General features: G+C 39.2%; 4 protein-coding genes across 7 annotated transcripts; 3 read left to right on the top strand and 1 right to left on the bottom strand.

Moving 5' to 3' along the window:
• The first annotated feature begins 52 nt into the window (after positions 1-52).
• prmt7 (protein arginine methyltransferase 7) lies at positions 53-9,293 on the top strand. Its single transcript, XM_084733379.1, has 17 exons — positions 53-291; positions 1,256-1,292; positions 1,626-1,775; positions 2,218-2,326; positions 2,550-2,662; positions 3,170-3,399; positions 3,492-3,672; positions 3,808-3,935; positions 4,818-4,956; positions 5,040-5,123; positions 5,210-5,257; positions 5,409-5,498; positions 5,807-5,968; positions 6,245-6,319; positions 6,581-6,741; positions 7,092-7,188; positions 8,369-9,293. The coding sequence occupies exons 1-17, from the start codon at positions 77-79 to the stop codon at positions 8,525-8,527; spliced, it is 2,178 nt and encodes a 725-aa protein (XP_084589505.1). The 5' UTR covers positions 53-76; the 3' UTR covers positions 8,528-9,293.
• ciapin1 (cytokine induced apoptosis inhibitor 1) lies at positions 9,292-12,724 on the bottom strand. Its single transcript, XM_084733380.1, has 8 exons — positions 12,540-12,724; positions 12,117-12,260; positions 11,755-11,834; positions 11,321-11,489; positions 10,665-10,741; positions 10,392-10,513; positions 10,130-10,211; positions 9,292-10,006 (listed from the first exon to the last, which is right to left on the bottom strand). The coding sequence occupies exons 1-8, from the start codon at positions 12,694-12,696 to the stop codon at positions 9,896-9,898; spliced, it is 942 nt and encodes a 313-aa protein (XP_084589506.1). The 5' UTR covers positions 12,697-12,724; the 3' UTR covers positions 9,292-9,895.
• A 1,059-nt stretch (positions 12,725-13,783) lies between these two features.
• On the top strand, positions 13,784-20,223 carry coq9 (coenzyme Q9 homolog (S. cerevisiae)). 4 transcript variants are annotated; one of them, XM_084733378.1, is made up of 9 exons: positions 13,784-13,931; positions 16,095-16,344; positions 16,647-16,782; positions 17,058-17,200; positions 17,412-17,496; positions 17,616-17,720; positions 19,161-19,316; positions 19,641-19,694; positions 20,159-20,223. In XM_084733378.1, exons 1-9 carry the CDS (start codon positions 13,874-13,876, stop codon positions 20,192-20,194), a joined length of 1,023 nt encoding a protein of 340 aa, XP_084589504.1. In that variant the 5' UTR covers positions 13,784-13,873; the 3' UTR covers positions 20,195-20,223. The 4 variants fall into 4 exon arrangements, with proteins under 4 accessions (XP_084589504.1, XP_084589501.1, XP_084589500.1 ...); XM_084733375.1 differs by having other exon boundaries at positions 17,616-17,831; XM_084733374.1 differs by lacking the exon at positions 13,784-13,931 and adding an exon at positions 14,117-14,258 and having other exon boundaries at positions 17,616-17,831.
• Positions 20,224-24,316: 4,093 nt separating this feature from the next.
• polr2c (RNA polymerase II subunit C) lies at positions 24,317-27,497 on the top strand. The gene is made up of 9 exons (XM_084734936.1): positions 24,317-24,498; positions 24,836-24,885; positions 25,156-25,224; positions 25,358-25,410; positions 25,868-25,996; positions 26,083-26,134; positions 26,299-26,467; positions 26,557-26,631; positions 26,831-27,497. The coding sequence occupies exons 1-9, from the start codon at positions 24,413-24,415 to the stop codon at positions 26,973-26,975; spliced, it is 828 nt and encodes a 275-aa protein (XP_084591062.1). The 5' UTR covers positions 24,317-24,412; the 3' UTR covers positions 26,976-27,497.
• The last annotated feature ends 460 nt before the right edge of the window (positions 27,498-27,957 follow it).

Genomic DNA, 27,957 nt, shown 5'->3' with positions numbered 1-27,957 from the left:
ATAAAAAAAATTAAAATGCTAAGTCACGTGACCTAAATAGACGTGACGTCTCCTGGAAAGATGGCCGCTCCCATAGATGCAACGCTGTCTCCATAACACATTTTACTGTCAGACTTCTTGTGTAGAAAATTGTGATAAAAACCAGCTTGTATTTAGCCGCGTTTCTTATCAGAGTGCTGTGACAGCTGCGGCGGAGATGAAGACCTTCTGTGGAAGAGCTAACCCGACCACGGGAGCGTTAGACTGGGTGGAGGAGAGTGAGGAGTACGACTACCACCAGGAGATAGCCAGGTAGCTCCAGAGTTAGCATCACAGCATGGAGACAGGCTCAAACTTTGAATGTTGGCTTGCTGTCGGTGGAAATTTGTAATACGTGTAACGTGGAACACTGAAATTATTTATGACCATTATCAAAACATGTCAAAAATCTTTTGTCCAGACTATAAAAATGTGCTTTTTCTGTAGTGCTGTCATGTATGCTGAAGGGAGGAACTGAGTTTAAAATATATAAACATCCGTTATGTGTTGTTTGTTTGCTTGTCAACAAGCAAGACAACTTTATTTTGACAAGGTTTATATGGAGTGTGTGTCTCAAGATAATTCAAGCTCTTCCAACTATATGGTTTCATACATATGTGAATGTTTTTGTTTGTGTTCTTCATATGTGACCACGTTAATATCTTGTCTACAGCCTGAGATCTGACAGTGATAATGGCAGCCAGTAGTCATGCTGTTACATTAAATGCATTATATACAACATTATTCTTTTTGTGTGTGTGTGTGTGTGTGTGTGTGTGAACAACCTTTTATTAGGTCATTTTGATAGAACAAAAAAATAAGTGTACATATACGGATACATCTTTCAGTTAAATGGACTTCATTTATATTATCTCATGCATGTACTCAAAGGTATCTAGCATGCAGGTAATGCACAAACAACAACAAAAATCAATGTAAACGTTATCCCCTTCAATCATCACGTGTGTGTTGGCGGCTGTATCTACAGAGACCCTGCCCTCTGCCTGTATTTTCTTATTTTCTGATGTTTTACTGTGTTCAGGATGCTTTACCAACCTAAAACATTTTTTTCTGATAGATTTTTAACATTTACATTAACGATCTTTCTGATGCTTTCACATACAGCCTCACAAATCCTACTGACTCTGCTTGTAACAAATATTTCTGTGGAGGTTATCAACACTAGTCAATCTGAATATGTTGTTCTGTTGATCAGTTTGGCATTTTTATCTTTCAGGTCCTGTTATGCAGATATGCTCCATGACCATGATAGGGTGAGCACTGGAGAAAATTGCCTCAACCTCTACAAAAAAATAAAAAACATTCAAAGTATTTATTTAATGTATTATCTGATCAGAATCATTCTCTCAACAAAAGGCTACATCTCTTATAATAATGAATAAATAAAAACACACTGTAAAACTTACAAGTGTATTGTGGATACATATTTTATACTTAAGCCATTAATGTCTTTTTGAGGAACACTGACTGACTCCAAACAAGAAAACAACACATATTAGGCTCCAAAGTGACTTTGTTTAATGTCTCTGCAGAGCATTCTTGCTCTTCTTCACCACTGACATGACTCATGTACTTTCTGCCTCCAGAATAAGAAGTACTACCAGGGCATCCGGGCAGCTGTAGCCAGAGTAAAGGCTCGTGGTGAGAAGGTCATTGTCCTGGACATCGGGACAGGAACAGGCCTGCTGTCTATGATGGCTGTCACTGCCGGAGCTGACTTCTGCTATGCTGTAGAGGTAGAAAGATCACTGTATTTTCCCCCATGTTTGTACTGTAGTAACTCCTATAAATGTGCAAACAACTTAAGGTGCTAAAAAGAGCAATTTAATACCATCAAATACAAGTACACAAACTCCACCTGTATTTTTAGTTGTAACATGGCATTCACACTGGGAAAAATGTGACTCTTAGGACTTTTAGCATACATACTAAATTCACTTTTTGACTGTGGCATGATTGGATGTTAGGGCTGCATTTTTGTTTGAGAAATTACTTCAGTGGTTAATTGTCAAAATAGTAGTAGATTAATCAACTAATCATTTCAGTGATAACAGACTCTATTGTACCTTTCACTGTAGGACTTTTCTGTCTTGTCACTAGCTTCCTCTAAAAACCTGATCTCAAATCCCAGAAGTGATGCAGCTTCGGGTGTCGTCTTGGTTTCCTTTGTGTCTGCAGGTTTTTAAGCCCATGTCTGAGGCAGCGCAGTGCATTGTGAAGAAGAACGGCTTCTCTGAAAAGATCAAGATTATTAACAAACACTCTACTGACGTCACCGTGGGGCCAGGTTTGTATATGCACTCAGAATGTAACATTACAGTTTGATTTCAAATCAATTTACTTACAGTCTGGAAATTTTAGTCTCGAAAATGATGGAATTTTGAAACGGAAAATGTGTAGGAATCCTGAAAATGTGATTCTCTCTCTCTCTCTTTCTGCAAAGGAGAGCATGATGTTTGTAAATATGTTGATGTTGATGAGATATGTGTTGCATTTTTAATTTAATACAGACGGAGATATGCAAACAAAGGCCAATATTCTGATCACAGAGCTGTTTGATACAGAGCTGATAGGTGAAGGAGCCCTGCCCAGCTATGAACATGCTCACCAAAATCTGGTCCAGGTAGGTGTGTGAGCGTGATGCATGCAGTGACATTAATCTTTATGTCTTATACTGGTCTCTTACTTAAACCCCAGTTTACTTTTTACTCTAACCTAGATTGAATTTAATTCTGTTGCACCAAACCTTTAAACTGATCCAGTATTAACTTTAAACTTGCCGAGTGTAACTTTTAAAATAACAGGGACAGACTCAAGTCAACTGAGTTTTATGATGTCCCTCTGTGCCTCTGTGAGCTTCTTTGCTAAGTCATGACGAGTAGGCTAACTAGATTAACCATATAACAATATTTTTTTTTTACTTTTTAGCAAGCTAGCAAATATTGTAACATTTTGTGAAGGAGCACAGAGTAGCCAACGGTGAACAGTTAAATTAAATCTTTGCTGGTGCTGCCAAGTCTTAGCATTTGTTTTATATTTAAGTCTGGTTAAAACAAAGTGAGAGTTTGAGTAAAATGTATAATCCCAGCTGGTGGTCAGATCTGTCTCCTTATGTCCCTTCACCCTGCAGGAGGACTGTGAGGCGGTCCCACACCGGGCCACCATCTATGCTCAGCTGGTGGAGTCAGAGCTGCTGTGGAGCTGGGCTCAGTTGCAGCCCATGGAGGTGGAGGGAGTCCGTCTGGTCCCGCCGCCGGCCGTGGGACGCTGTGCTGGAGCTCACTCAGTGTGTGACATCCAGCTGAGCCAGGTGTCTCCTCACAGCTTCACCCCACTGGGTCCTCTCTGCACCATGTTCAGGTATAAAATAAAAAAATGTGTTCTCCTAAACTGTTTTATCAGTTTGTCACATCTAAGTCATGCTCCCTCTGCACTCCATCTTTCTGTCACAGTGTGGATTTCAGTAAGCCAGTAAGCAGCGCATTCCAGTCCCACTCCTCCCAGTTTGTGGCTCAGTCAGGTGGGCGAGCCCAGGTAGTCCTGTCCTGGTGGGACCTTGACATGGATCCCAGTGGAAGCATTGTGTGCACCATGGCACCCAGTTGGACATACCCACATCCAAAGATGGCTCCAGTGAGTTATAGGACATGATGTTATGGTGGTCTGACTGTTAATTTCTGGTTACTGTGGTGTGTGTGCGTGAGTTCACCACTGGAGTGTTCTCTCTGCTGAGGTAAAGCATTTTATGGTCTCTGTGGTGTATTTCAGTGGCGGGACCACTGGATGCAGAGTGTGTACTTCCTGCCTGCGGAGAGCAGGGTGACAAAAGGAGAGGAGCTGAGTTTGACTGTCTGCCATGATGACTACAGTCTTTGGTACAACCTGCAGTCTCACAGGTAACAGCTCACAAACAACACACTTTATATGTTCTGCTTTACTGTAGAAATACTGTTTGAGTCTGTGTCTCCTGCAGCATGGAACAGAAACAACAAGACAAGCTCTCCAAGTGCTATACTCTACATGTGTGTGTGTGTATATATATATATGTGTGTGTGTGTGTGTGTGTGTGTGTGTATATATATTCCTTTATGGTTCTGATCCAATTTGTTCCATTCTGCATTTTTCTGGCTAAAATTTAAATATACAAAAAAGTGAATGCTTTCCTGTCAACCAGTTTGCTCAGGGAATACCCCAGTAATGTTTTCCCTTCACATGATCCGACATTAAGTTCAAATGCTTCGGTAGTTCAAATGTATTTAGATGGGAAGAATGTATTCACTTTGCTTTATTCCTGAAATCAGTTATCACATCATAAAACTCTGGAAAAGCACACAGTTAAACTGCTGAAGTTAAACACTTTAAACTTACAGGATTTTCAGCTTGATAGAGGTGCTTGAGGACTTGGCACTTGGAGGATTGGTCACTGGATTATTAAGAGTTTATACCTTTTAGATCATTAATGTGCATCATATGAATATTTATTCATGGAAATCTAGCTAGTATTTTTCAGGTTATGTTGGTCAGGGGGAAGTTTTGACTCATTAGTGTCATTGGAAAAAAGTCAGGTGTCGCTTAAATTACCAGGATTCAGTTTGTATTGAAGTCCTACCACAGGAGCAAAAGGAAATTTTACTAAGATTAGCGTTAACACATTCAAATACCTTATCCAAAGTTAGGGAACTGAGTAAACATCAGCATTTATACCACAAACAGTTCTGGGGTTAATTGCTGATTTCAGCATCACAGGGTCTAAATGGTCTGTATGTTGATGTCCTCAGCCTACAGGAGCCACAGACTGATGCTCAGGCCTCACGGCCGTGTTGCACCTGCCAGGCTCACCTGGTTTGGACCCGGCCACGCTTCGGTGAACTCAACGACAGGCAGCGTACAGAGAGCTACGCCAGCACACTGCGCAGTGTAAGTGGGTCCAACCAGAGACGGACTTGTCGCTGAATGAATGAAAGTAATTGTTCTCTGATGACCTGCTGCGTTCATTCCAGGTTCTGAGGGAGGACAGCGTGTGCGTTAGCGTCAGTGATGGAAGTCTGCTTCCTGTGTTTGCTCACGTGTTTGGAGCCAAAAAGGTACTCTACTTTCACCATGTGCCATGTACTGTACTTTTACCAACCAAACAGCATCAGACACATTTACTGCCTTTGTTTCTGCTTAGGTCTATGGTTTTGAAAACTCCAGAATGTCCAGACAGGTTATTGAGCAGGTAAATAACAACTATTTAATATACTACTACTCACCTTTAAGAACTGTTAGATGATCTTTGATATTTTTACATTTTTATGTCTGTTGACACAAAAACACAAAACTCCAGAGGCAGTTTAAGAAGTGCTGATGCTCATATTTTTTCTCTGCAGGTGTTGGAAGCCAACTCTATGAAAGGAGGTGTTGAGCTGCTGGAGATCAGGCCTGAACAGCTGACCAGTAATGATCTAGGAGGAGAGCAGGTACATTGGAACAAGGCTTTAGTGATGTGCATTGCCATCTGCCACAGTGTCTTTGTTGATATATTCATTGATCTAGTGGCCAGGAAATGACTCCAAATTAATACTAATGTTGCTGCTCACTGTTAGATGTGTACCTAGTTAGCAAGTTTGCTAGCATGCTCACCATATCAACTTAATAAGGCAATGATACTGTCCATCTAATATTTGAAGTCAGAAATCCCCCCAGATGTATTTTGTGGGGTGTGGTAATCAAACAAAGCATCAGACGTGTTTCTCAGTGTCATGAGCGTAGATCATCTCTGTTACAGATCTCAGTCCTGATGGGTGAACCATACTTCAGCACCAGTCTCTTACCCTGGCACTCCCTGTTCTTCTGGTACTGTCGGACCGCGCTGGCGGGCCTTCTCCGGCCCAACGCCACCATCCTGCCCTGCTCTGCCACACTTCACATGGTGGCTGTAGAGTTCCAGGTGAGACAGATGGGAATACGTTCACACAAATACATTATATTTTAATGACCTATAACATTTAAAAAGAAAGAATTAACAAACATCCATTGTTTTTTGTAATATTTCAAAAAGATTTCATTCAGCATCTCCTTGACTTTTTTAGGAGATTGAAGACTTCTATGCAATATAATTTTTTAAGACCCTAAATGCAGAGTTCTAAATGTCTAGATTTACATTCTGTAATGGTAGAATAGAATAATTAATATTAATATTATCTGTTTGTCTCGTGTTTGTAAGGATTTGTGGAGGATACGAGCACCGTGTGGAACATGTGAGGGCTTTGATGTCACACCCATGGATGAAATGGTCCAGGTAACAATGCCTCAGTTTGTCAGTTTTTACTTCCAGTGTAATCCCCAGGTAACTGTGTGTCATTTCTCCTTAATGGAGCAGAAACAGAAAACAGAATCCGTTAAAGAAAGTGCCGAACAGAAGATGGACATGCACATAATTTTTTTTGTGCATCTAAGTTAACAATTAAGTCTACTTTGACTTACCTGTGTTTCCAAAATCCTGAATTGTTAAAAAAATATATATTATTTTAAAAGTAACTTACCACATCTGTCCTTTCAGCGATCTCTGGATTTCCACGAGTCTCGTGAGGCGGAGCCCCACCCTCTCTGGGAGTACCCATGTCGTGCTCTGTCCCAGTCCACAGCCGTCATGACCTTTGACTTCACACAGTGTCTTCCTCAGGAGCAGATCGTCAGTCAGGGCTCACTGCCTCTCATAAGGTGCTGAATTTTCTTCTATCAGTATGAGACCAAGAACAATATACCAAATTAGAATAACTGGTTTATTCTAATGTTCTTACTACATGCACATTAAAAAAGACAAGACTAGAATATAGACTGTGAGTGAGTAAATATTAATATTAGTGTGACCTGATCATTTAACTGTCTAAATTATACTTCATATATAGACTGCAATACTAAATGTCCTTTACTACTACAGTGAGTCAGTCTAAAGCCTCCAGTGTGAGTAATTTGAGACAGATAGACGGTGTATACAGAGGGTTTATACTGAAATCTTCCCTCACATATTCTCCTTGTACAGTTGTTAACAGTCTGTTTAAATGTTTCAGGATTGGTCGTTGCCATGGTGTTGCGTTATGGATGGAGTATCATCTAACAGATGACATCACTGTCAGTGCAGGTCTGATTGGACCAATCAGTGAGCAGGTATCACAGCCTTCACTTATAGCCTCTCCTTAACATACTGCTCATCTTTGCACCCTGTGATTTTCTTGCTTGATGTATTTTGGTGTATTGCCCTCATTTCACTTTGTCACATTTTCTTTATAATATAATCTGTTCTGTTCTCAATGAATTACAGTCCAAACCCCAAAGATATCCAAACTACACTGATAAAGCAGCAAATCTGCACATTTAAGAAGCAAATGTTTGGTATTTTTGCTTGACTCAAGCAATTTATTGATTATCAGTTTGTTTTCTGTGGACTGACTAATGGATTAGTTGACTAATTTTTTAAGTCCTATAGATATAATGTAGGTAATCTGTTTTTATCTGTTGTGGTATTTTCAATCTTTCTCAGCCTTTTACACTTGTTGTTATTGTAGTTAATTATCCAATCACTGTCTGAGCTTTTCCATTGAACAGGCTTGATCACTTTAATCACTGAAATAGAAAACCAGCATGTTTCATGTGGATGTCCAGTCAGTGTTGGTGGTAAATGGAGTCAACTGAAGCAATAAATTCCTCAGTGCACGCTGTACAGAGCAAGAAAGCTGGGTTTTCCTGTTCATAGAGCTGTGCCAGCAATAGCATCCTGGCAAGCTTCTGACACTTCATTTTGGCTTGTTTCTCCACCCTAGCCATTAGATATTATTATGTTGGCCAAAACATAGCGTTAATTGACAAAAAATGTTGGTTTGCTATCAACACTGAGTGGACATCCACATGAAAACATTTTCCCTTTAAGATAACATCTGAAATTCCATTCATGTACCTCATTAGATGGTAAATGGTAGATAAGACAGATAATCTTAGATAATCTCACATCACCAAGTATAATGTACTTGAAGCCATGTGTAGCAATGATACCTTAATGTAACTTTTATTATGAGACATTTTGAAATCACAACTTTACCTCATGGATTTTAGTTAGAGGTTGAGCTTAAATTCATCACATAGGTTTTAGTAAAAATGCTCAGGAGACAGAACCTACTAAGGTGTCAGACTGGTTCAAGCGCCTGAATTCCCTTAAAGCCTTTTGCTGTGAAGTGTCACATCGCTCCAGAGTTCACTGTCAAATGAAGAATAATCATCAGTTTGTGACATGCACAGCTGCAGGATTGTTGGTGTGGAATTTTCAGACAGATTCGCTTTGCTTTCCTTGTAGGGTGAGTGTGAGTGGAGTCGACACAGGAAACAGGGAGTGTACTTTCTCAGGTCACCGTGGGACAGCTCAGGCGATGGCAGAGCCGCAGTGTCTTACAGTTTCACCTTCGACCCCAGTTCAGGTGACATTAAGACGGATTTCAGCATCGAGTCTCAGTGATGTGGAGCAATCTGACTGACAAACAAGACTCTTAATGCCTTTACCTCATGTCACTGTTTGTATTTTGAAGCACATTGGTGGTTCAGCCAGCATGGTTTTGTTGTTCTGACTGAAGCTGCTGTAACTCAATATCTGAACAATCTTAATGTGATCATTATCATCACCAAAACTGACCAGAACTCAGTCTCAGAATATTACCAATGATAATCTTAATAATTAGAATAATTCATATTAATGGCAAATTTTGAAGTATTTAACAGTTCTACAATAAATATTTAATATTAATTCAATTGGGGATGTGAATTGTATGTTTAAGTAACCTAATAGGATCACCACAGCAAAAATATGAAGAACTTGAGTTTATTGTGTACCAGAGATGCCCAACAGCTTTTGTGAATTAGCAAATCGCCCATCTAGCAAAGCCAAATGTGTTGTAAACGTGTTTTATAAAGTTTTATATTGGTTGTCCACTGTTTGGTATATTGTTCTCGTCAAGTTTCTATGACAGAAGACTTTTTTTGTTTTTGAAGAACACACTGCAGAAGGAATAGAAGGGCAGAGACATCACTGCTGACCTCTTCAAATCTAATATTATTTTAAAGTCTGTTACTGTTGGATACTGAATGTGTTCACTGACAACCACTCATTGTCATTTGTGGTGCTATTATCCAAACAGTGATGGAATAACGTGCTGATATTTACTGTACAAGAATGTACCATCACAAGACTATTCATGACACATTTAGTAAAATAAATGATACCCATACAGTGTGGCTTTAGTTTATTGTATTAAAATTAAAACACAACAAGCAACAACACTTGTAGCCAAACATTATGCCTTTATATACATAAATTAGCTTGAATTGGACAGTTTATATATTGTTTGTGTGGACATCTGTATGCTGAAATTGTATTGGTGGATATGTAGTTTTTACTTTGTACTGTGTGTCAGATGTGAATAGAACTTAAATGAAAAGAACAAATGCATTTCAGTGCTTTTTAACTACTTCATAGAAACCCTCCAGATAATTCTCACACTGTCATTTGCATAATTAACCACAGTGCACTTTCTAAAAATGTCATTCAGATCTCACTCTTGCTTATTGCTAAAGTTGCACTGCTAAATACTTAATGAACATGACTTGCTACTGTCAGTACATGAGGCATGTTTGAGCATGACAATCAGAAACAAGATGATGTGTGTTGTACTTTTAAACAGTGAACCCATCAAACACAAGCCATCTTACTGAGCAGACAGGCAAAAATCAACATCATATCTGCAACAAAGGCCACTGTGTCTCTGTGGATGGAAAACAAGGAATGTGATGTTTTGAATCATAAGTAGTACAATGTGGGAAATCCAGTGTTTCAAGCATCTGTCAGTGTCTTCTGGTCCAGCACAATCTTCTCTCCTGGTTTGAACGCTGGCATCCCCATGTACGGACAGCTGGCGCATCGGAAAGCATCACCAAGGTAACACTGCCGCAAAAAGAAGTGAAACTCAAACAATTTCTTCACACTGTTAAAAGGTTAGCGTGATAGAGCAAATATAAGAAAACATGGTGAAATGCTGACGGTTTCTAACAATCAAAATATACTCACACTTCCACAGGCAGATTTTGGGAGATTAGGCTTTTGTTTTCCTTTACTCTCCTGCTCCAGCTCCTCAGCAAGACCACATGAGCTGCACAAACAAGACAAATTATATAGTATCATGTACTGTTTGAATGCTCTCCAAAGCATACACAAATGCACGGTAAGATTTTTGAAAGCCCAACTTCTTCAGTTACAGTTGCAATCCAACAAAGTCACAAAATGTTTTTGTCTATTTTTTAAAAAAAAAAACCTCCTGTGGTGACCTTACCAGTTCTTGCAAGCTTTCTTCTTCTTGCCAGCTCCGTCTCCACAGCTGGGCGCTTTAAGTGAAGCTGGGTCTGGCTTCTTCAAGTCCTCTTCATCCAGCAGAGCATCAGAGTCCACCAGATCCTAAACGGAAGGGATGACGACGTCGTAAGGAAGTACAGTGTACAGAAAGATGTGTGCCTGATGGTCCCAATTTCCTGAAGAATTACATGTGTATGTGGCTCTCAAACTGGCCTACATTAGAGCACAGTAAGATACAAAATCTATCACTCACCACATCATCGTCATCGATGTCATTGGCTGACAGCGTCCACATTTTAACAGTGTTGGGATCCAGAGCAGGTTTCTCTGCTGGAAAACAGATGTTTGCAAAATATTAGCTTCAGACCAACTTTGATAACAAACTAGATGATACATCAACTCATGAGTTACATCAGTAAGTACAAATACCTCAATGGCTTTAAATATTATCATTGAAAAATACACTAACTGAAAACCATAAGTAAGTTTTTTAAAAAATTAAGGAACCTTAATATTTGTTCACAAATATGAACATTTAAGGATAGCTAAAAAATGTTCCTTGTACCTTGGTAAAAACTCCACTTAATACTATCTCTACAAATCAATACTAATGGAAAAATCATCATATCTCCACATTTGTGGCGCCACGCTACTGAACATGTGCACCATTTCATCTAATCCGCATCCCAAAATGTGTGAGATAAAACTAGTCACCATGTTTTTCAGTCAGATCGAGTTTGACCATGCAATCTGTTATAGTTTTGTCAAAATGTGACCAGTGGTTTCAGAAGCACCACGTGACTGACAAACATGACTGACATACATACAGACACAGAGTGATCTCCTTGAATTTAAAAGCTAAAATAAATTTAAAAAAAAAAAAAAAAAAAAAAGGGCTTATAAACCTACCTGGCTTGGCCGTCTTTTTCCCAAATGATAGTTTAATCTGGCTAGATGATCCCACCTCAAAGTTGGGCTTGGAGGCAGATATTCGTACTCTAGACAGAGTGTTTCCTTGGTAACCAGTGGCTGTCCTGAGGGAGCTCAACGCCTCAGGAGTCAGTTCTGTTTTATTAACCTGGATGAAGAGGACACAAGAGGTTCAAAGGGTCAAAAAGGATTCATTTGGGGCAGATGTTTGTTCATATAAGATTTATTGTATGTTGTTGACCACAGAATAGTATTTCTCATATTCTTGCCTGTATATTTTAGTTTGGTAAGTGCATCACCTCCCGTTCATACAGTGTATAACAGAGCAAATGTAATTGAAGAAAACTGACGTGAGCTTTTGAAACAACCACATCCAGTGTCTGTGCTCTTTGTGCGTGAACCTGCTCACTCACCTCAGTCACTGACGTGAAGCCCGACATCTTCAGAGTCGACATCAGCTTTTCAACAGTCCTCACACTCTGTGTCTCAGCTCCTGAAACACATAAAGAAACATGTCAAACACCTTAACAAAAGATTTATGGATGAGCAATACAGTTTATTTTCATTTCTTTTATTTTGGTATTATCTATGTTAACCACAATGCTGGGTAGCATCTCCACTGTATTTTTCCATTTTAGTGACATGTCAAATTCTTACCTTTTATGACTTCAAATTTCAACATTATGGTGCATATCAGTGTGTTTTCCTTCAGCAAACATCGTCAGCCGTACAACATCTATGTAAAAGAACTTAGAGCAACACTTTTCTCTCTCACCTGTAACTGCTTCATCCAGAAATAGTTTCCCACCAGGTTTGAGCACTCTGGCTAATTCTGCTAGAGTCTCTGAACTGTGGACAGAGGAGCTGTCAGCCAGAAGGCAAGAGAGAACAAAGTCAAAGCTGGATGCTGAGTGGGATGCTGAGAAGAACAAAGGAAGAGAGGAGAGAGGAAAAGATCATTTTACTCCTGACTTTCAAATCATTCCCTCTTGTGTATAATACTTGTCCCACTATGTGTGAACGCACTTCTCATTTCTACCAGAATTGTATTCTGATGACAGAATAGATTACATCATCTACTGCACAGTTATGGTGATAAGTCTTCTCATGTGTAGCTATACTTTGTGATTCTGTCAAATAATGTTTTTACATAAAGTCTTGTTTGATGGAACTTAAAATCAGGAAAAGAGTCACTCACACATCAATAATCTCTCTATGTTCTCCACTGATATTTTTCCATCTGCGCCAACAATGGCACCCAGTTCCTCTGCATACTGTTTCAGTGCTGCTGGTGCTGAGGGCTGAGTCCAGACCAACATCACCATGTGTCCTGCTTTGATGCCAAGGTGTGCCATGACTTCCTAAAGAAAATGAGAGATTTACTTAAAGCGTTATAATCAAAAACAGTTTCTCTGTGTGTGGATCGTTTGAAAATGTAGACACGTGTCGGTTACTGGAGACGATCCAGCCAGACCAACAGAAATGATTGAGAACACGGTAACTTTACTGTGTTCACAGATGTATTATCAAAATAAGAATACGCTCTCTTAACACACTCATGATTATTACCGTCCGTTTTGGCAAAGACTCAAAATGTTCCCATAAAACGAGAAGTCAGCTCCATCGAAAACAAAATGACCTTGAGATTGTTATGTTAGCACAGGAACAGCGCAGTTATCTGTACGTAGCTAGTCCATTTTAATAATTAAAGTTAATAGTGTTCAAATGACTGTCATAACAGTAATGATACGATGTGAAAATTACAGAATGATCTAGAGGTTTCTCTCAAGTCCTGTTACCCAAAATCGTCGCTCTATAACGTTAATATATGGTTAAAAATGCGGTCATTCAGTTCAGTTTTTGTTTAAAAAAATAAAAGCGCTTACCTGACTAATTACTAGTTAGAGCATGAGCTTGTTTTGTTGACACAGGTAAAAAGCAACGGTCAGCTTTACATAAAGCGAACAGCGTGACGCAGAAAGACGCCGGGTGTTTATCAAGTTCATTAACACATTGTAAAAACCGTGAGAGTCAGATACACGGCAAGGGATGAACAGAAATATACTCACGGGTTTGTATGATCGGTGTTTTAAGCTTTTGGTGGTTAAATCGCTTAAATGAAAGAAGAATTCAGCTGAATGTACTCCAGCTTACCTGATATCTTGGCGGAAGTTTCAGTGACAAGTTACGCAAAGTAAGAAACGTCTTTTCCGGTCATACTTTCCAAAATAAAATCACATGATGTAACGTTTTGGCCAAAGTATTTGGTGAAAATGTAGTAGGCTATATATTTTATGGATTGCATGAAGTGATTCTGACAGAAAAAAAAATACCCCACTTGTCATTGTTGTTTTGTTCCATTCCTCTCAATAGAAAGTAAGATTCATCGCTTTAGTTTGAAGACAGCATCATTGTTTTGTTTTGTTTTTTTGGTCTTATTCTTGCTAACTTGTTAGTTTCTCAACTGAGTGTCGCGTTAAAGTGACGTAGAGCTGTGTCTAAAAAAAGACCTCAAAGTGCAGCGACTGAATCATGGCGGCGCTGCTGAGAGGTCTACGGGCAGGAAGGGCACTTCGGGGGCTGGGCAGTGGTAAGACAGGACCGCTGCTGTTGTCTCGTGTTCATAACGGAAAGTCTGGAAAATTATTACTGTAATTTCGGTTATTTGTTGCATGAAGTAGAAACAGGTCAGTGTTTACGTTAGCTCCCCTTCACAAAGTCACTTGGCACAGAAGGTGAATCATGGAGGACAGAAGTGGGGCAACATTATATCGGCTGTAAAAACAAAATGTTTATGCAGACAGTTGTTGGTTGACTCGGTGCTACGGCATTACAGATCTCAACGATGACATGCATCTCACGACAAAAAAAGTTGCTGCAACTGGGGGGCGTCTTCTTGGTTATGCAAGCTGTAAAAGTATGTTTCTTCTAAACTGGCTAAATATAGCTCAGATTTACTGGTTTGAACGCACAAGTGTTGGTATTACTCTGAATTACAAGAAGCTACGAAATTTTCAGGGGCACCGACAGTGTCATCCACCATACACCATTCCCGTCTAAATTTCAGTGTCCAAGGATTATAATGCACACAGTTATAACCAACTCCATATTCATCCACTGTCAATTCATGTTCTAGTGCATACAGTCCATGCCAAATATTGGCATTATTGCCCTTTTTCCTACAAAGCATAAAATCCCCCTGATGACTCTTGAACTGGTATTTACATATTAGTTTAATTTATTTACAACCCCAGTCCCAAAAAAGTTGGGACATTGTGTAAAGGTTAAATAAACACACAATGCAATGATTTGCAAATACTTTTCGACCTATAGGACAAAGACAAGATATTTAATGTTTTGATGTTGTTTATATTGTTTTATGTTGTAAATATAAACTCATTCTGAATTTGATGCCTTCAACATGTTACAAAAAAGTTGGGACTGAAGCTGTGATATATCACCTTTTCTTTTAAAAACAACTAGTATGTATTTTGGAAAAAAAAATGTTGAAGTTTTGAAAGTGAAATTCTTTCCCATTCTTGCTTGATATACAACTTAAGCTGCTTAACAACCCAGGGTTGTCATGTTTTGTGTATAATGTACTACACATTTTCAATAAGACAGAGGTCTGGTCTGCAGGCCTGTCAAGTGCCTGAACTCTTTTACTACGAAGCTGCGCTGTTGTAACATGCAGAATGTGTCTTGGCATTGTCTTGTTAAAATAAGATGGGATGTCCCTCATAGGGTTAGGATACTGATGTGACAGTTGTGACACCCCGATACCATCACAGATGCTGGCTTTTGAATCCAGAAACAATCTGGATCAGTCCAACTCAGATGAGTTCGGGCCCAGAGAGGTTAGTGGTGTTTCTTGATGTTATGGACATACGGCTTTCTCTTTGCATGGTAGAGTCTTAATTTGCATTTGAAGATGCAGCGATGAACTGTGTTTACTGACAACAGTTTTCCAAAGTGTCCCTGAGCCCATATAGTGTCCTATATTAATCCTGTATTTTTAATGTAGTGCCATCTGAGGGGTCAAAGGTCACAGGCATTCAATGTTGTTTTTTCAGTCTTGCCACTTATGTGCAGGGATTTCTCTGAATTTCCTGAATCTTTTAATGATATTATGGATTGTAGATGGTGAATTCCTTAAATTCCTGCAGTTCTGTGTTGAGAAACATTCTGAAACTGTTGAACTATTTGCCCCCACAATTTTTCACAAAGTGGAGACCTTTCAAGAATTCTGCTTTGATACTGAATCATGATATTATCACCAGTTACCAATTAACCTGTTTACCTTCTGAATGTTCCAAATAGGTGTATTTTGAGTATTCCACAACTTTTCCAGTGTTTTGTGGCCCTTGTCCCAACTTTTTTGAAATGTGTTGGAGGCATCAAATTCAGAATGAGCGTACATTTACAAAAAACAATAAAGTTTACCAGTTTTAACATTAAATATCTTGTCTTTGTACTGTATTCAATTGAAGACAAGTCAAAGTATTTTCAAATCCTTGCATTCTGATTCATTCACATTTTGTATTTTCAACTTATCAGTGTATTATTATACAGTACTTTATCTCTGTGTCATTTGTGAGTGACCTGAGTGCACACTCGCATTATTTCTGTCTATGGATGTCCATGTTTCATTGAGCTTAAGTTTTAATATGAATGTGAGATTTTCTTATTGATTTAAGTTCCATTTTCTACAGATTAAATCCTTAGGCACTGATGAATATATTTCTCCTTACAGTGGTGGCTGCCCCAACAGCAACAAACACCCAGTGCAGCAGCCTGAGACGAGGCTTCCACCGTGCAGCACAGAGGCTTCAGGATGAATCCAAATCTGACAAACCCCCTTCCTCTTCCTCTTCCTCATCCACAACCTTCCATGAGCACTACCAGGCTCACCCTGCTGAACAGGACACAGCAGCAGCAGCAGCTTCCCATGAAGACTCAACATCTAACCCAGCAGCTGAGGAGGCTGCCATGCCAAACACCAGGTCGGTCAATACAAAATCACAGAGTACACAGTACAGTGCAGCATTGACCTGCCAGAAGCCCACTGAACAATGACTGGTGGAACTGAAGGAACACATTTTCAGTTTGTCAGAGAGCACAGGTTTTGTAGATGACATGTAGACTGTCTTATTTACTGACAAGATTTCTGGGTACTAAAGATCAGACAGTTACCCCTCCCACCCTAACCCCCGATGCAAGACAGCTATTCTTGGCCTAAGCTCATATCATCGCTCTCTGTGCTTCATTTATGCTTAAACATGACTTTTTGTGTGTCTGTGGAAAGTTACCAGGACCAGAGTGGAGAGCAGGGCGAGGAATATGAAACAGAGGAGCAGCTTCAAGCTCGAATCCTGACCGCCGCCCTGGAGTTTGTCCCACTGCACGGCTGGTCAGTGGAAGCCATTGCGGCCGGCGCTGAGGTGAGTGCTGTTAAAATGAACAGTGGAGCAGCTTTAGGGCAAACACAGCTAACAGTAACACACAATTGTCATTTTATGTTGCACCATATTCACCTATTCTCAGCTTACAACAGACTCTCTGTTGTTCAGTTTCTGCTGAAGAGAGAAAAGTACTTCCACTAAAAATCACCTAAGAAAAGAAGCTAAATGAGCAGCGCAGTTGTGAATATCACATGATGTGTGGTGACTTCTATTAATGTTGCATTGCCCTTGTGGTGGTGTTGTGTTTGTACTAGACCCTGGGCTTGTCCTCTGCTTCCACTGGTATGTTCAATAACGGCGCTGGAGACTTGGTCCTACACTTCATTGCTCAGTGCAACTCACAGCTGACAGAGATCCTGGCTGAACAACACAAACAGGTCCAGCTGGGCCAGGCTGAGTATGTACACACACACACACACACACACACACACACTTGCAGTCTAATTCTACTGTTGAAATATAAATTCACATAACTTTTAACAATTACAAATACCTGAAGTTGGTTGTCTACAGTCTGCTGTTTTGTTGAGCTGTAAAATCTGTTACAGTTTGAGCTCCAAATGGAAAATTGCAGATTTGAGCTTTTAGCTTTGACAACTGCGTTGCAGACCAAAGAAGACCGCTGACTTTCTAAGAGATGCTGTAGAGACCAGACTGAGGATGTACATCCCTTACATTGAATCATGGCCACAGGTAAAGTGTGCATTACGAGTCAGTCGACCTCTGTGTTCTCTTCCATTTGTTTACTGTCATAACTGACAGAGGTCAGGATGGATGCAGACTACATTTGATTTGATTGTTTTTGTTCTCAGGCAATGAGCATCCTGCTCCTTCCTCACAACATCCCAGACAGCCTGAAGCACCTCTCCACCCTGGTGGATGACATCTGGTACTACGCCGGGGACCGGTCCACAGACGTGAGTGGATCCAATCACCCTCGATCCTCTTCCTCTTCCTCTGCTCGTGCTCATACCTTCCTGTCCCCCTTTCATCACCACCCCCACAATTTCAGGCCTGCCACCTCCCAGGTTATTCCCCCCACCAACATCTGATGCTGCCCCTGCTTTATGTCATGGAAATGACTGGCACGTGCCCCTAAAAATGTATAGCTGTACTTGTCATCATAGCGCTAGTCAAACGTTTTAATAATTGTTCTACAAGAAACAGAAGCAGAGCAAAATTGTGATGAATTTAAATAAACTAGAGTTTAAACCATCTACTCTCACCACATAGATTTTCATTCGTCCTGTTCTTCAGTTGGTCATGGTTTAAGCATGATATGCACTCTGAAATATCTTCATGTTGGGAAATAATGGACTCTCAAAGTGTTGTTCACCTCAGCCTCATCCATTATTATCTTATATTGGGACACCTCATCATAGATGATCACTAACATGAGCTGCTCTTGCTGCCTATACAGCCTGATAGTAATCTTACAGGTGGTTGTCAGACATCCACCTGAGTATGTAAATGATTGTCGTACTGTATTCTAATCAAAATAATAATCCTGTTTTCCATTATATTTCAGGGAGGGAAAGGACATGAAAAATAGTCTTAACATATTTATTTGTTTTGGTTTTTTGTCTCTTTCTATTGCATCCCTTAACACAAATAATTCTTAATGAAACTAAGAGTGTTTGGAGAACACAACTAACTCTAGGTTGTGCATTGGAACGTAATACATTTGATACCATGAATTACAGCATGGATATAATTTGTCCCCTTCTGCAAGTGTTTTTATCAATCAATCAGTTTTATCAATTCATAAAGCAGCACGCATTAGAGCTTTGTGAAAGCACCACAAACTGGACAGCAAAATGAAAAGGACTCCGAGACCACTGTGGTGCAACCTGTTTTTATTTAAGAGAGCCAATATCTAGAATGATATGATGTTGTGACGGCATCTGATCAACTGTCCTGAATCTGTCACATCTGGACTTTGCAAGTCATATCAAATCAAAGATGTTTTTGAACTTGATATGTAACAGACATGGGAAATCTAAAAAAGATAGAGTGCCTTGCAACATCATTTGCTGCAGCTGCTCTTGAGTGCCCACTGTAGCGCTTTAGTCCTCCTATTTACACAGCTGCTCTTGTGTTGTGGCTCAGCCCTGTGCTTCTAAATGATGTTTGGTTTGAAATTTAATTGTCCTTTGTGTCTGTTTTTCTCTCTTCTCTTATTTTTGTTGTTGTACTTTTTTTTTTTTTTTTTTTAGATTTTATTCAGTATATTCTTCTGTATGTGTCACTTGTTGCTGTATGTGTTTTCATGTAAGGCACATTCAGGTTAGAATTACATTGCCTTGTCTCTTTCACAAAAAGATATGAACTTTGTTTATCATTCCTTTCCTTTGTAGATGAACTGGTACACCAAACGGGCAGCACTGACCGGCATCTATAACACCACAGAGCTGGTCATGGTTCAGGATTCCTCTCCAGACTTCCAGGACACCTGGAACTTCCTTGACAACCGTATTCAGGATGTAGTCAACATGGCTTCCACTGCTAAACAGGTTGAGTGTTTAAGGAGATGAATGAAGCAAGAAGCATGAAGTGTGATCATTCAGGGGATGTTTCAAAAGTCCTGTTGATACTTATGTAGGAATATCCACCTCTGCGTTTCCTAACTTTATCCATCAGTGGAATTATTACGTAACTGACCTCATACTGTCATTCTCCTACCACCACATGCAAAGGGAAACTTCAGACTAGTTCAGCGCAATCAGTTCAGAATGAAGGGAGAGAAACTGACTCAGATGTAAACCTGTATTTAGACGACCATTGACCTGATTCCTCATTCATATGTTATAAGTTGTTTGCTCTTCTTTTGTCTGTAGGTGCAGTCGACTGGTGAAGCAGTGGTGCAGGGGCTTATGGGAGCTGCTTTAACAGTAAGTCTTTGCTTCATGTTCATTATTTATATGATATATTTATGTCCTCTTCTTATACTCCCTCCTTTTTTTGTACCTGCCAAGCCATATTCCTATTTTTAATATTTCTGCTTCTGTATATTCCTCATATTTTTGTATTTCCTTCTGTTTACATTGTTTGCTTACTTCATTGTTTATTGTTGTTGTTGTTTTTAATTGACACTCTCTATTTTGTTGCACACTTTGCTGCTTGTACAAATAAGGAAATATGTTATCTTATCTTAGCCAATTATATATGCTTTTAATTTGAAACCTTGGAAACCTTGAAATTTGAAACCTTTTACTGATCTATATTTTCATAGCATTTAATGAGGTAGCATTGCAGGTGTTTTGTATTATACACAATTTGGATTGCTTAAACATATAATGTTTACATTTAAATGTATTGATAGAAATGTGGCTGATGTGTTTGTTGTGTTTTACAGCTGAAGAACCTCACAGGAATGAATCAGAGGCGATGATGTGAAACATCACACAACTTAACACTGATCCTGACCGTCTGGCTTGTGCCATGAGCTGAAAATATATTTCTTTTAACTTTCTTTTTTTTTTTGGCTCTCATTTCTGATTAACTGCATGAGTCTGAACTTTTTTGGATTGTGGTTTTTATTCAGCAAGATAAAGCTATTATTTGTCACAGGTCATATGTCACACGTTGTGTTCATCTACAGGACCAGTGGCTTTGTCTTGTTTTGTTTCACTGTCCAAGATTTCACTCTCCTGCTCAGATCATTTTTCCCTTTGTATAAAAGGACACAAAGATCAGTAATTTTGTTGTTATGCTTCAATAAAGTAGTTATTATTGAATAATTTTTGATTCAACACTTGCGTGTGCATATGTGTGTGTGTGTGTGTGTGTGTGTGTGTGGGTGGGTGGGTGGGTGTGTATGTGTGTGTCCAACAGTTAAGTATATGTAAAAGTATAGGGAAAAAAAACTGATCGCTTTTATTTTGAGAGACTTTCCAGTTATCTACGGCTTCCAGGCAGTTAGCTGCATGGCTTAATAACTTTTATTTTGAATGTTGTAACCGGAAGTATCATTATACAGTTGTGTCTTGCTTAATACTAAAAATCAGTTGTAGTTAGTATATGTGATAACGAGAGGGCAGTATTACTGTGAATTAACACCGTTTATTTATGCAAAAGTTAAACTTTACAGACAGTTGTCTGGCGTTCATACAAATATTGATATAACAATTTGAGTAATAAACCTGTTGTACATGTAGAGCTGATAGTGAATATATAATGATTGTAAATTAAATTAGTCATGCAGTTCCTGACTGTGATCACTCAGGATACTAAATATATTCAAGTAAGCGACATCTCCACCGTGTCAAAGTTGACACAATATGTACCGCCACCAAACTAGTTTTCCGGTATACACTTTCAAAATAAAAGCAAAAAGCCCATAGGGTTTTGATAATTTGGTGCCAAGCGTCTCAATAGAACTGATAGAAATAGACATTTCACGACGATAAGATTATTGCCCTTGTAGATTGACCTGCTGTTTCATTGTATTTCACATAACACAATTATTGAACAGACACACAGAATTCAGTATTTAAACTGACACTCTAAATTCGGAATCGTCGCCAGTATTAGTTATTATTTCATCTCAAAAACTGTACGACAAAACAGTATATTAATTGGGTGTGAATGCTGAAAGCATTCAAACCCTATGTTCTTCTACTACCAAAATTCTTTAATCTTATTATTATTCTTCCGCCGCGATTTTCAAAGTCCTATAACTTCAGCATACTTCAACCGATTCAAACCATTCAAATTTCAACTTATTCAGATTTATTATGACACGGTGGGAAACCTCTTCAATTTTCCATAACATTCGTATTTTCCGAAATATTCCACGTTAAAATTCCCATTCCTATTAAATCCCATTCAAAAAAAGCTTTGTAATGCTTCTTCTTCCACAAACTTCAACTGATTCAAACCATTTCAAGGCACAACGTTCATCTGAATTTTTACGACAGCCGAATGTATATTTCAAGCCGTCACATTCAAAACTTTCCGAGATATTCCAGGTTTTTTCCGAACGGCTTTCCCATTGAAAATGAATTACGGAATCTTCAAAAATCTCAAAATTTCAACTTTTTTCAAACGTTGACTACCGATTTATACTTTGAGCTAGAAATTCCATTCAAACTGGAAAATATTCAACATTTCGCTGACTTTTTATGTTTGTTTCAACTTCTTAATCCCATTCAAACTTTAAAAATTATTCACCGTTTTCTGAAACTTTGTTATAATGGAAGTCAATGAGAAAATCCTTCAAACTCGCTCGACTTCACCCTGTCGCCATGGATTCATACATTCACGTAGAAACTCCATTCCAACTCTCAAACGCTAACAATCACGTGGACTTTCAGTGACTAATTCAGATTTTCGATATCTCTTTTAGTTTTTCCACAGCAGCAGTTTAAAAAACATGAAATTTTCATCTCTTCTCAGACTTTATAATGGGTGTGTATTGCATGCGGTCGTTAGAGCTAGAGTGGGTGATGTCATCGCTAGAGTGGAGAGCGGCTACAAAATCATCCAGAAATTTTCTCTTTAACTTGCCGCTACGGCCACACCGTTCACTCTACATACACAAATTTTACATCATTTTGTAGGAAAAGTCGTGCCGGTCGCAGAGGTGTGACTGCCGAAGCCAACGGACAAACGGTTTGGGCTGAGCGGGGTCTGAAAGGGCGCCAAGTCGAACCGGCTGCCCCATTCGCTCCCATGTTAAGCGAGAGCCCAACATTTCTGGAAGAAAGCAGATGATCCCTATTTTTTCCATTGCCCTACCAGCCTCATTTTTCACACTACAGAAATAAAATTTGCACCATCGCGTTCGCCATCTCGTCCTCTCGCTCACCGTATCCCGTTTTTAGCTCTAGCAATTACGGTTGTTTGTTAAACGGCTGGAGTTTGAGTGGTACGTTTTCTCAATTTTTGCCTTTGTTTGGAGTATTTGAAATTGAATGTCTGGTTGCTTGCAGGCAATTGGCTGATTTAATCAACAGCAGTTAGGCTGAAATTGACCAATCGCCTGTGTGTTACAGAACATTCAAATTTGAATACTAAGAGGACCTGAGTTCTTAAAACCTCATGCAGAGCCAATTAGACTTGAAGCAGCTCAAGGTTTGAAATGACTTAACAGTTTAAAAAGACTGTCTATCTCTGTCTGCCACTCTCCATACCTGTCTGTCTCTCTGTCTGTCTAGAATTGAATGTGCTGTTGCTCATAGGCAATTGGCTGATTTAATCAACAGCCGTTAGGCTGAAATCGACCAATCACCTGCGTGTTACAGAACATTCAAATTTGAATACTGTGAGGACCTGAGTGAAAACCTCATGCTGAGACAATTGCACCTGAAGCAGTTCCAGGTTTGAAATGACTAACAGTTTAAAAAGACTGTTCGTCTATCTCTGTCTCTCTGTCTCTGTCTGCCTAGAATTGAATGTGCTGTTGCTCACAGGCGATTGGCTGATTTAACCAACAGCAGTTAGGTCCTCTCAGTATTCAAATTTGAATGTTCTGTAACACACAGGCGATTGGTCAATTTCACCAGCCTGAGTTCTTAGCAGTTAAAACCTCATAGAGAGACAATTACACCTGAAGCAGGTCAAGGTGTTTGAAATTATCCGTTTAAAAAGTCTGTCTGTCTGTCTCTCTCTGTTGCTCTGCATTATCTGCCTGTGTCTCTCTGTCTGTCTGTGTCTTTCTGTGTCCACCTTGGACATTTTAGACTGCAGTTTTTTTTACCGGTCAATAAATTCAAAGTTTCAGTTGCTTCATGTAAAATTGTTACCTTTCTTTCTTCAGATTTAGTTCTTTCATCTTTCTAACAAACATTCAAAATTTTCTACATAATTCTAACATTATTGGATTTTCATATCAGCTGTTCAGTGTGGCTTTGGCTTTTTAACTAATATTCAAATATTCTACATAATTCAAATATTCATTTATTGTCAGCGCAGCTATTCAGAGTAGTTTCAGTGTTTAAAAAAAAAAAATCAAATATTATACTAAATTCAAATATTAATTTATTTTCATGCCAGGTATTCAGTGTGGCGTGAGCCTTTCTTCAAACATTCAAACATTTCACATAATTCAAACTTTCTTATATCATTCACGCAGCTATTCAGTTTGGCATCAGCCTTTCTACATACATTCAAACATTCAAATCATTCAAAACTTTCTTGTATTCAAGGCAGCATTGCAGTTTGGCTTCAGCTTGAAGCATTCACACCCGCAATTTCTTCAGAAATTGCTTTTCTAGTTAATATTTTTACCACACTATTCAACGGTGCTGACCCGGATATTAAATAAAGACCCGCCTCGTTTAGACCAATCATTTATCGCGATTACATCTCCTAGCCAATCAGCAGGAGGTAAATAATTCCGGGAGCCATATTTTTTCCCAGGATGGCGAAGGCACGACCCGCCCTACTCTGCCAGTGATTGGCTTACCCCGATATCCTTCCGCTTAACCCTAACCAATCATATTCCCAATTCCCAATCCTGACCAACCCAAACGTATGACGACAACGAGTACTAGCCAATGACAGAAAGAGGAGGGCGGGTCATTACTTCGTTTTCAAGCTAAAGCAGCGCTGGTGAAGTGTGTGGACGATTTTATAACGTTAGCTTTAGTCTTTTTTTAACGCCAAAATGCCGTATGCTAACCAGCCGACGGTGAAAATCACAGAACTGACAGACGAAAATGTCAAGTTTGTCATTGAAAACACAGATTTGGCGTGAGTATTCACTTATTTGTCCATCCAAAGAGAATGTGTGAGGTGGAGAGCAGCCATTATTCCTGTTAGCTCCAACTTGTTATTGCGTTGTTCAGTAACTTTACTAAATTATACAATAAAGTAATAACTTCAGCTAAAGTGAGCGTCTCTGTAACCAACCTGTATGTGTGTATATTGAAGATGAATCTAGCTAACATAAGAGGGAGACACATATTAGCGTCATATTTCAGCCAACAATTCAGCAGTGATATGTCTCCCAGTCAGCATCGTTAATGTTTAGTTGAGTATAATTTCTGTTACTCATTATAATCTGTACATCGCTCTTTATCCTTTTCAGGGTTGCAAACTCTATCCGCCGTGTCTTCATGTCAGAAGTTGCAACAATAGGTAACGTTAGCACTTGTGTTTTTTAGTTTGTCCGTGATATAGACTTATGTTGGGATCATTATAACTCACTCAGACTATTTCGGGTGCCTGAATGTAAATAGATTAAGAGGACATTGCCCTCATGAAATGTTTTTTTTGTCCATACATAATCAGTCCAGTAAGTTTGATGTAGAATTAGAAAGCAGTCGAGTAAAGTAGTGACCGGAAGTGTGTTATTGCAGCAGCAACGTTAGAAATTACTCACTTGAACTTGCATTACTTTATTCGTAGCGATTGACTGGATCCAGATCGATGCCAATTCATCAGTACTGCATGATGAGTTTGTTGCACACAGAGTTGGTAAGTATAACAGTGTCCATGTCAAGCTTTGACTGTATCTGGATGATAGTGATTTCATTGTTGCCATGTGATCAGAGGGGTCTCATACTTGTAAATGCTGCTGTAACAACATTAATGTCTCTTGTGTGGCCAGGCCTCATACCTCTCACAAGTGACGACATTGTGGACAAAATGCAGTATTCTAGGGTAAGTAGACCGTCTAAGGGCCTTTTCACACCTGCCTCCTTTTTATCGTTTCTCTACCTGTTAGTCAATACCCATAACATGAAGTGATTTGCTAAATAATGCTTATAATTGGTTATTTCTTTGTAAGTTCTATAAAATACGCATTAGATGCATTAAAGTGCTGTTGTGTCGGGCATTGGAATTTGATTTCCCTACATGGGTCCTAATGCTTCAGGATGACATGATCATTTAAACTGTCCAATCAACAGTTACCTGTCAGTCCATTAAAGTTCATGTTTACTTGTCAAAGTCAACGTGAACATGAACTGGACCATAGTTAAAATCCAACAATGTTTCATTTTTTTATTTTGGTCATGACCAAATGAACTGAACTACAGGTGTGAAAACCCTCTAAAAGTGTTATAATTGTCATGTAATATGTTATAATAATAAAAGTCTTTATCTGATCTTCCTGCAGGACTGTACCTGTGATGATTTTTGCCCAGAGTGTTCTGTTGAGTTGACGCTGGATGTTCGATGTACTGAGGACCAGACTCGTCATGTGACCTCACGTGACCTTTTGTCCAACAACTCCAGAGTCATCCCAGTGAGTCTTTCCCAAGTTTACTTAAGTCATTGAAGTGGAGAGGAAGCACATGGAAATGCTGACAGTCTTTTCCTTGGTTTTTCCAGGTGACCTCCAGGAGTCGAGACAATGATCCCAATGACTATGTTGAACAAGATGGTAAACTTAAAGCTTTCTTCAGGGTCAAAAACTGGGTGTTAGGGTCCTTGTGTTTTCCTTAGCCACATTATTGTCAGGCAGGGTTTTTTTAATCACACATTTTAAGTATTTACCTTTTCCTTACTCTCTCCACTTCTCCTCTGTCATTTACTGACACAACACAGACATTTTACTGGTGAAGCTTCGCAAAGGTCAGGAACTGCGGCTCAGGGCATACGCCAAGAAAGGCTTTGGTAAGGAACACGCCAAGTGGAATCCAACAGCGGGGGTGTCCTTTGAGTATGACCCAGACAATGCATTGAGGCACACAGTCTACCCACGACCTGAAGAGTGGTATGTTTTCATTTCAGTGTGCTTCATCATAAAGGATGAATGCTAAATGACTGAAAGATGACTTGATGTACTGTCACTCTGGTTCCCAGGCCAAAGAGTGAATACTCAGAGATTGAGGAGGATGAGGTTCAGGCTCCCTATGACCCCAATGGAAAGCCAGAAAGGTGAGGAAAGATTCTTCTTCATTATTTAAGTTGATGAGGGTACATGTTGTACATGTGATTTGTTTGTTGGTGTTAGTTATTACTCCATTATGATAAACTGCATTGGGAGCATAATCAGAGGTTTGAATATTGATCAAATTTGTTTGGAATTCAAGTGTCAGAAGTCCAGCAGCTCATCTGCGCAATTTTTCCTGCACAGGTTCTTTTATAATGTAGAGTCATGCGGCTCTCTGCGACCAGAGACCATTGTCATGTCAGCGCTGGCTGTCCTCAAGAAGAAGCTGAGTGACCTGCAGACTCAGCTGAGCCATGAGATCCAGAGCGACGTGCTCACCATCAACTGAGGCCCCTCCCTGACAGAACAGTACCTGCATTTACACAGCTTTGTGAAGACCACAGGGCTGATTTAGGATCACTGCTTGGGTCACATGGCACACATCCAAATATTGTTGAAGAAATTAGATGTAACCTGCCTGAACACTGGCCTCAGATCTGTATGTGTCTGTTATCAAAGGCCAGTCACTGATGCGTGAGCTGTGGTGAAATTTGAACCAAGATAGTAGAGTATTATTTTGGGCTGGTAGTTGTGAAAACTATCATGTGAAATGTTTCATTATTAGAAATCTTCACTCATTATAATGAGACCCCATATACAAAATTACAAATGATGCGAAATACATTTTTATCTATCACAATGTATTCTTTCAATAATCATACCATTAGCAGTGATTGTAACAAATGCTGTGTGCTAAAACATCCATTGCAAGGTCAGTTTCTGAAAGGGAGATTGTCTAAGAATTATACTCATTTAGTTCTGATTTTTGTCTTGTTAAATGTTTCTTTATAAATAAATCTGCTTTTGGTAACTTGGTATTGTTTGAATGACTTCCTTAACTATAATTACTCAGTGGGTTGAAGATTATTCTTGTTAATGTCTGTTTTTATAAGTACAAAACCTTGATCATGTGGGAAATAGGGAAAATACAGACACACAGGGAATCAAAAGGAAAAAAACTGCCATGAGATAAATGAAGCCAAGAAATCCATAACTATAAGCTCTGGAATTATGCATCTTTTAAATACAAGATCTTAGCCATCATTATTATACATATATATATGTACAACAGTTTCTTTATTCTAATTACTATAGGCACTTCATATCATAATTGCACAGTACCAGATGTATTGGTCGATGAGGTAGAAACCATCTAAGGTACTTGCATGTTTATACTCAGTGTGGGTTTTGTCAAGTCAGACAGAGACAGCTCAAGTTATATCAGAAGGACGCTAATGTAACTTCAAAGTAAAAGCCCAGATGCTGAGGAA

This window comes from Lutjanus erythropterus, chromosome 13 (genome assembly GCF_056507025.1).
Source record: "Lutjanus erythropterus isolate fLutEry1 chromosome 13, fLutEry1.hap2, whole genome shotgun sequence".
Taxonomy (NCBI): Eukaryota; Metazoa; Chordata; class Actinopteri; order Lutjaniformes; family Lutjanidae; genus Lutjanus; species Lutjanus erythropterus.
The sequence above is the reverse complement of the archived record's forward strand: the minus strand, read 5'-3'. Positions and strand labels throughout refer to the sequence as shown.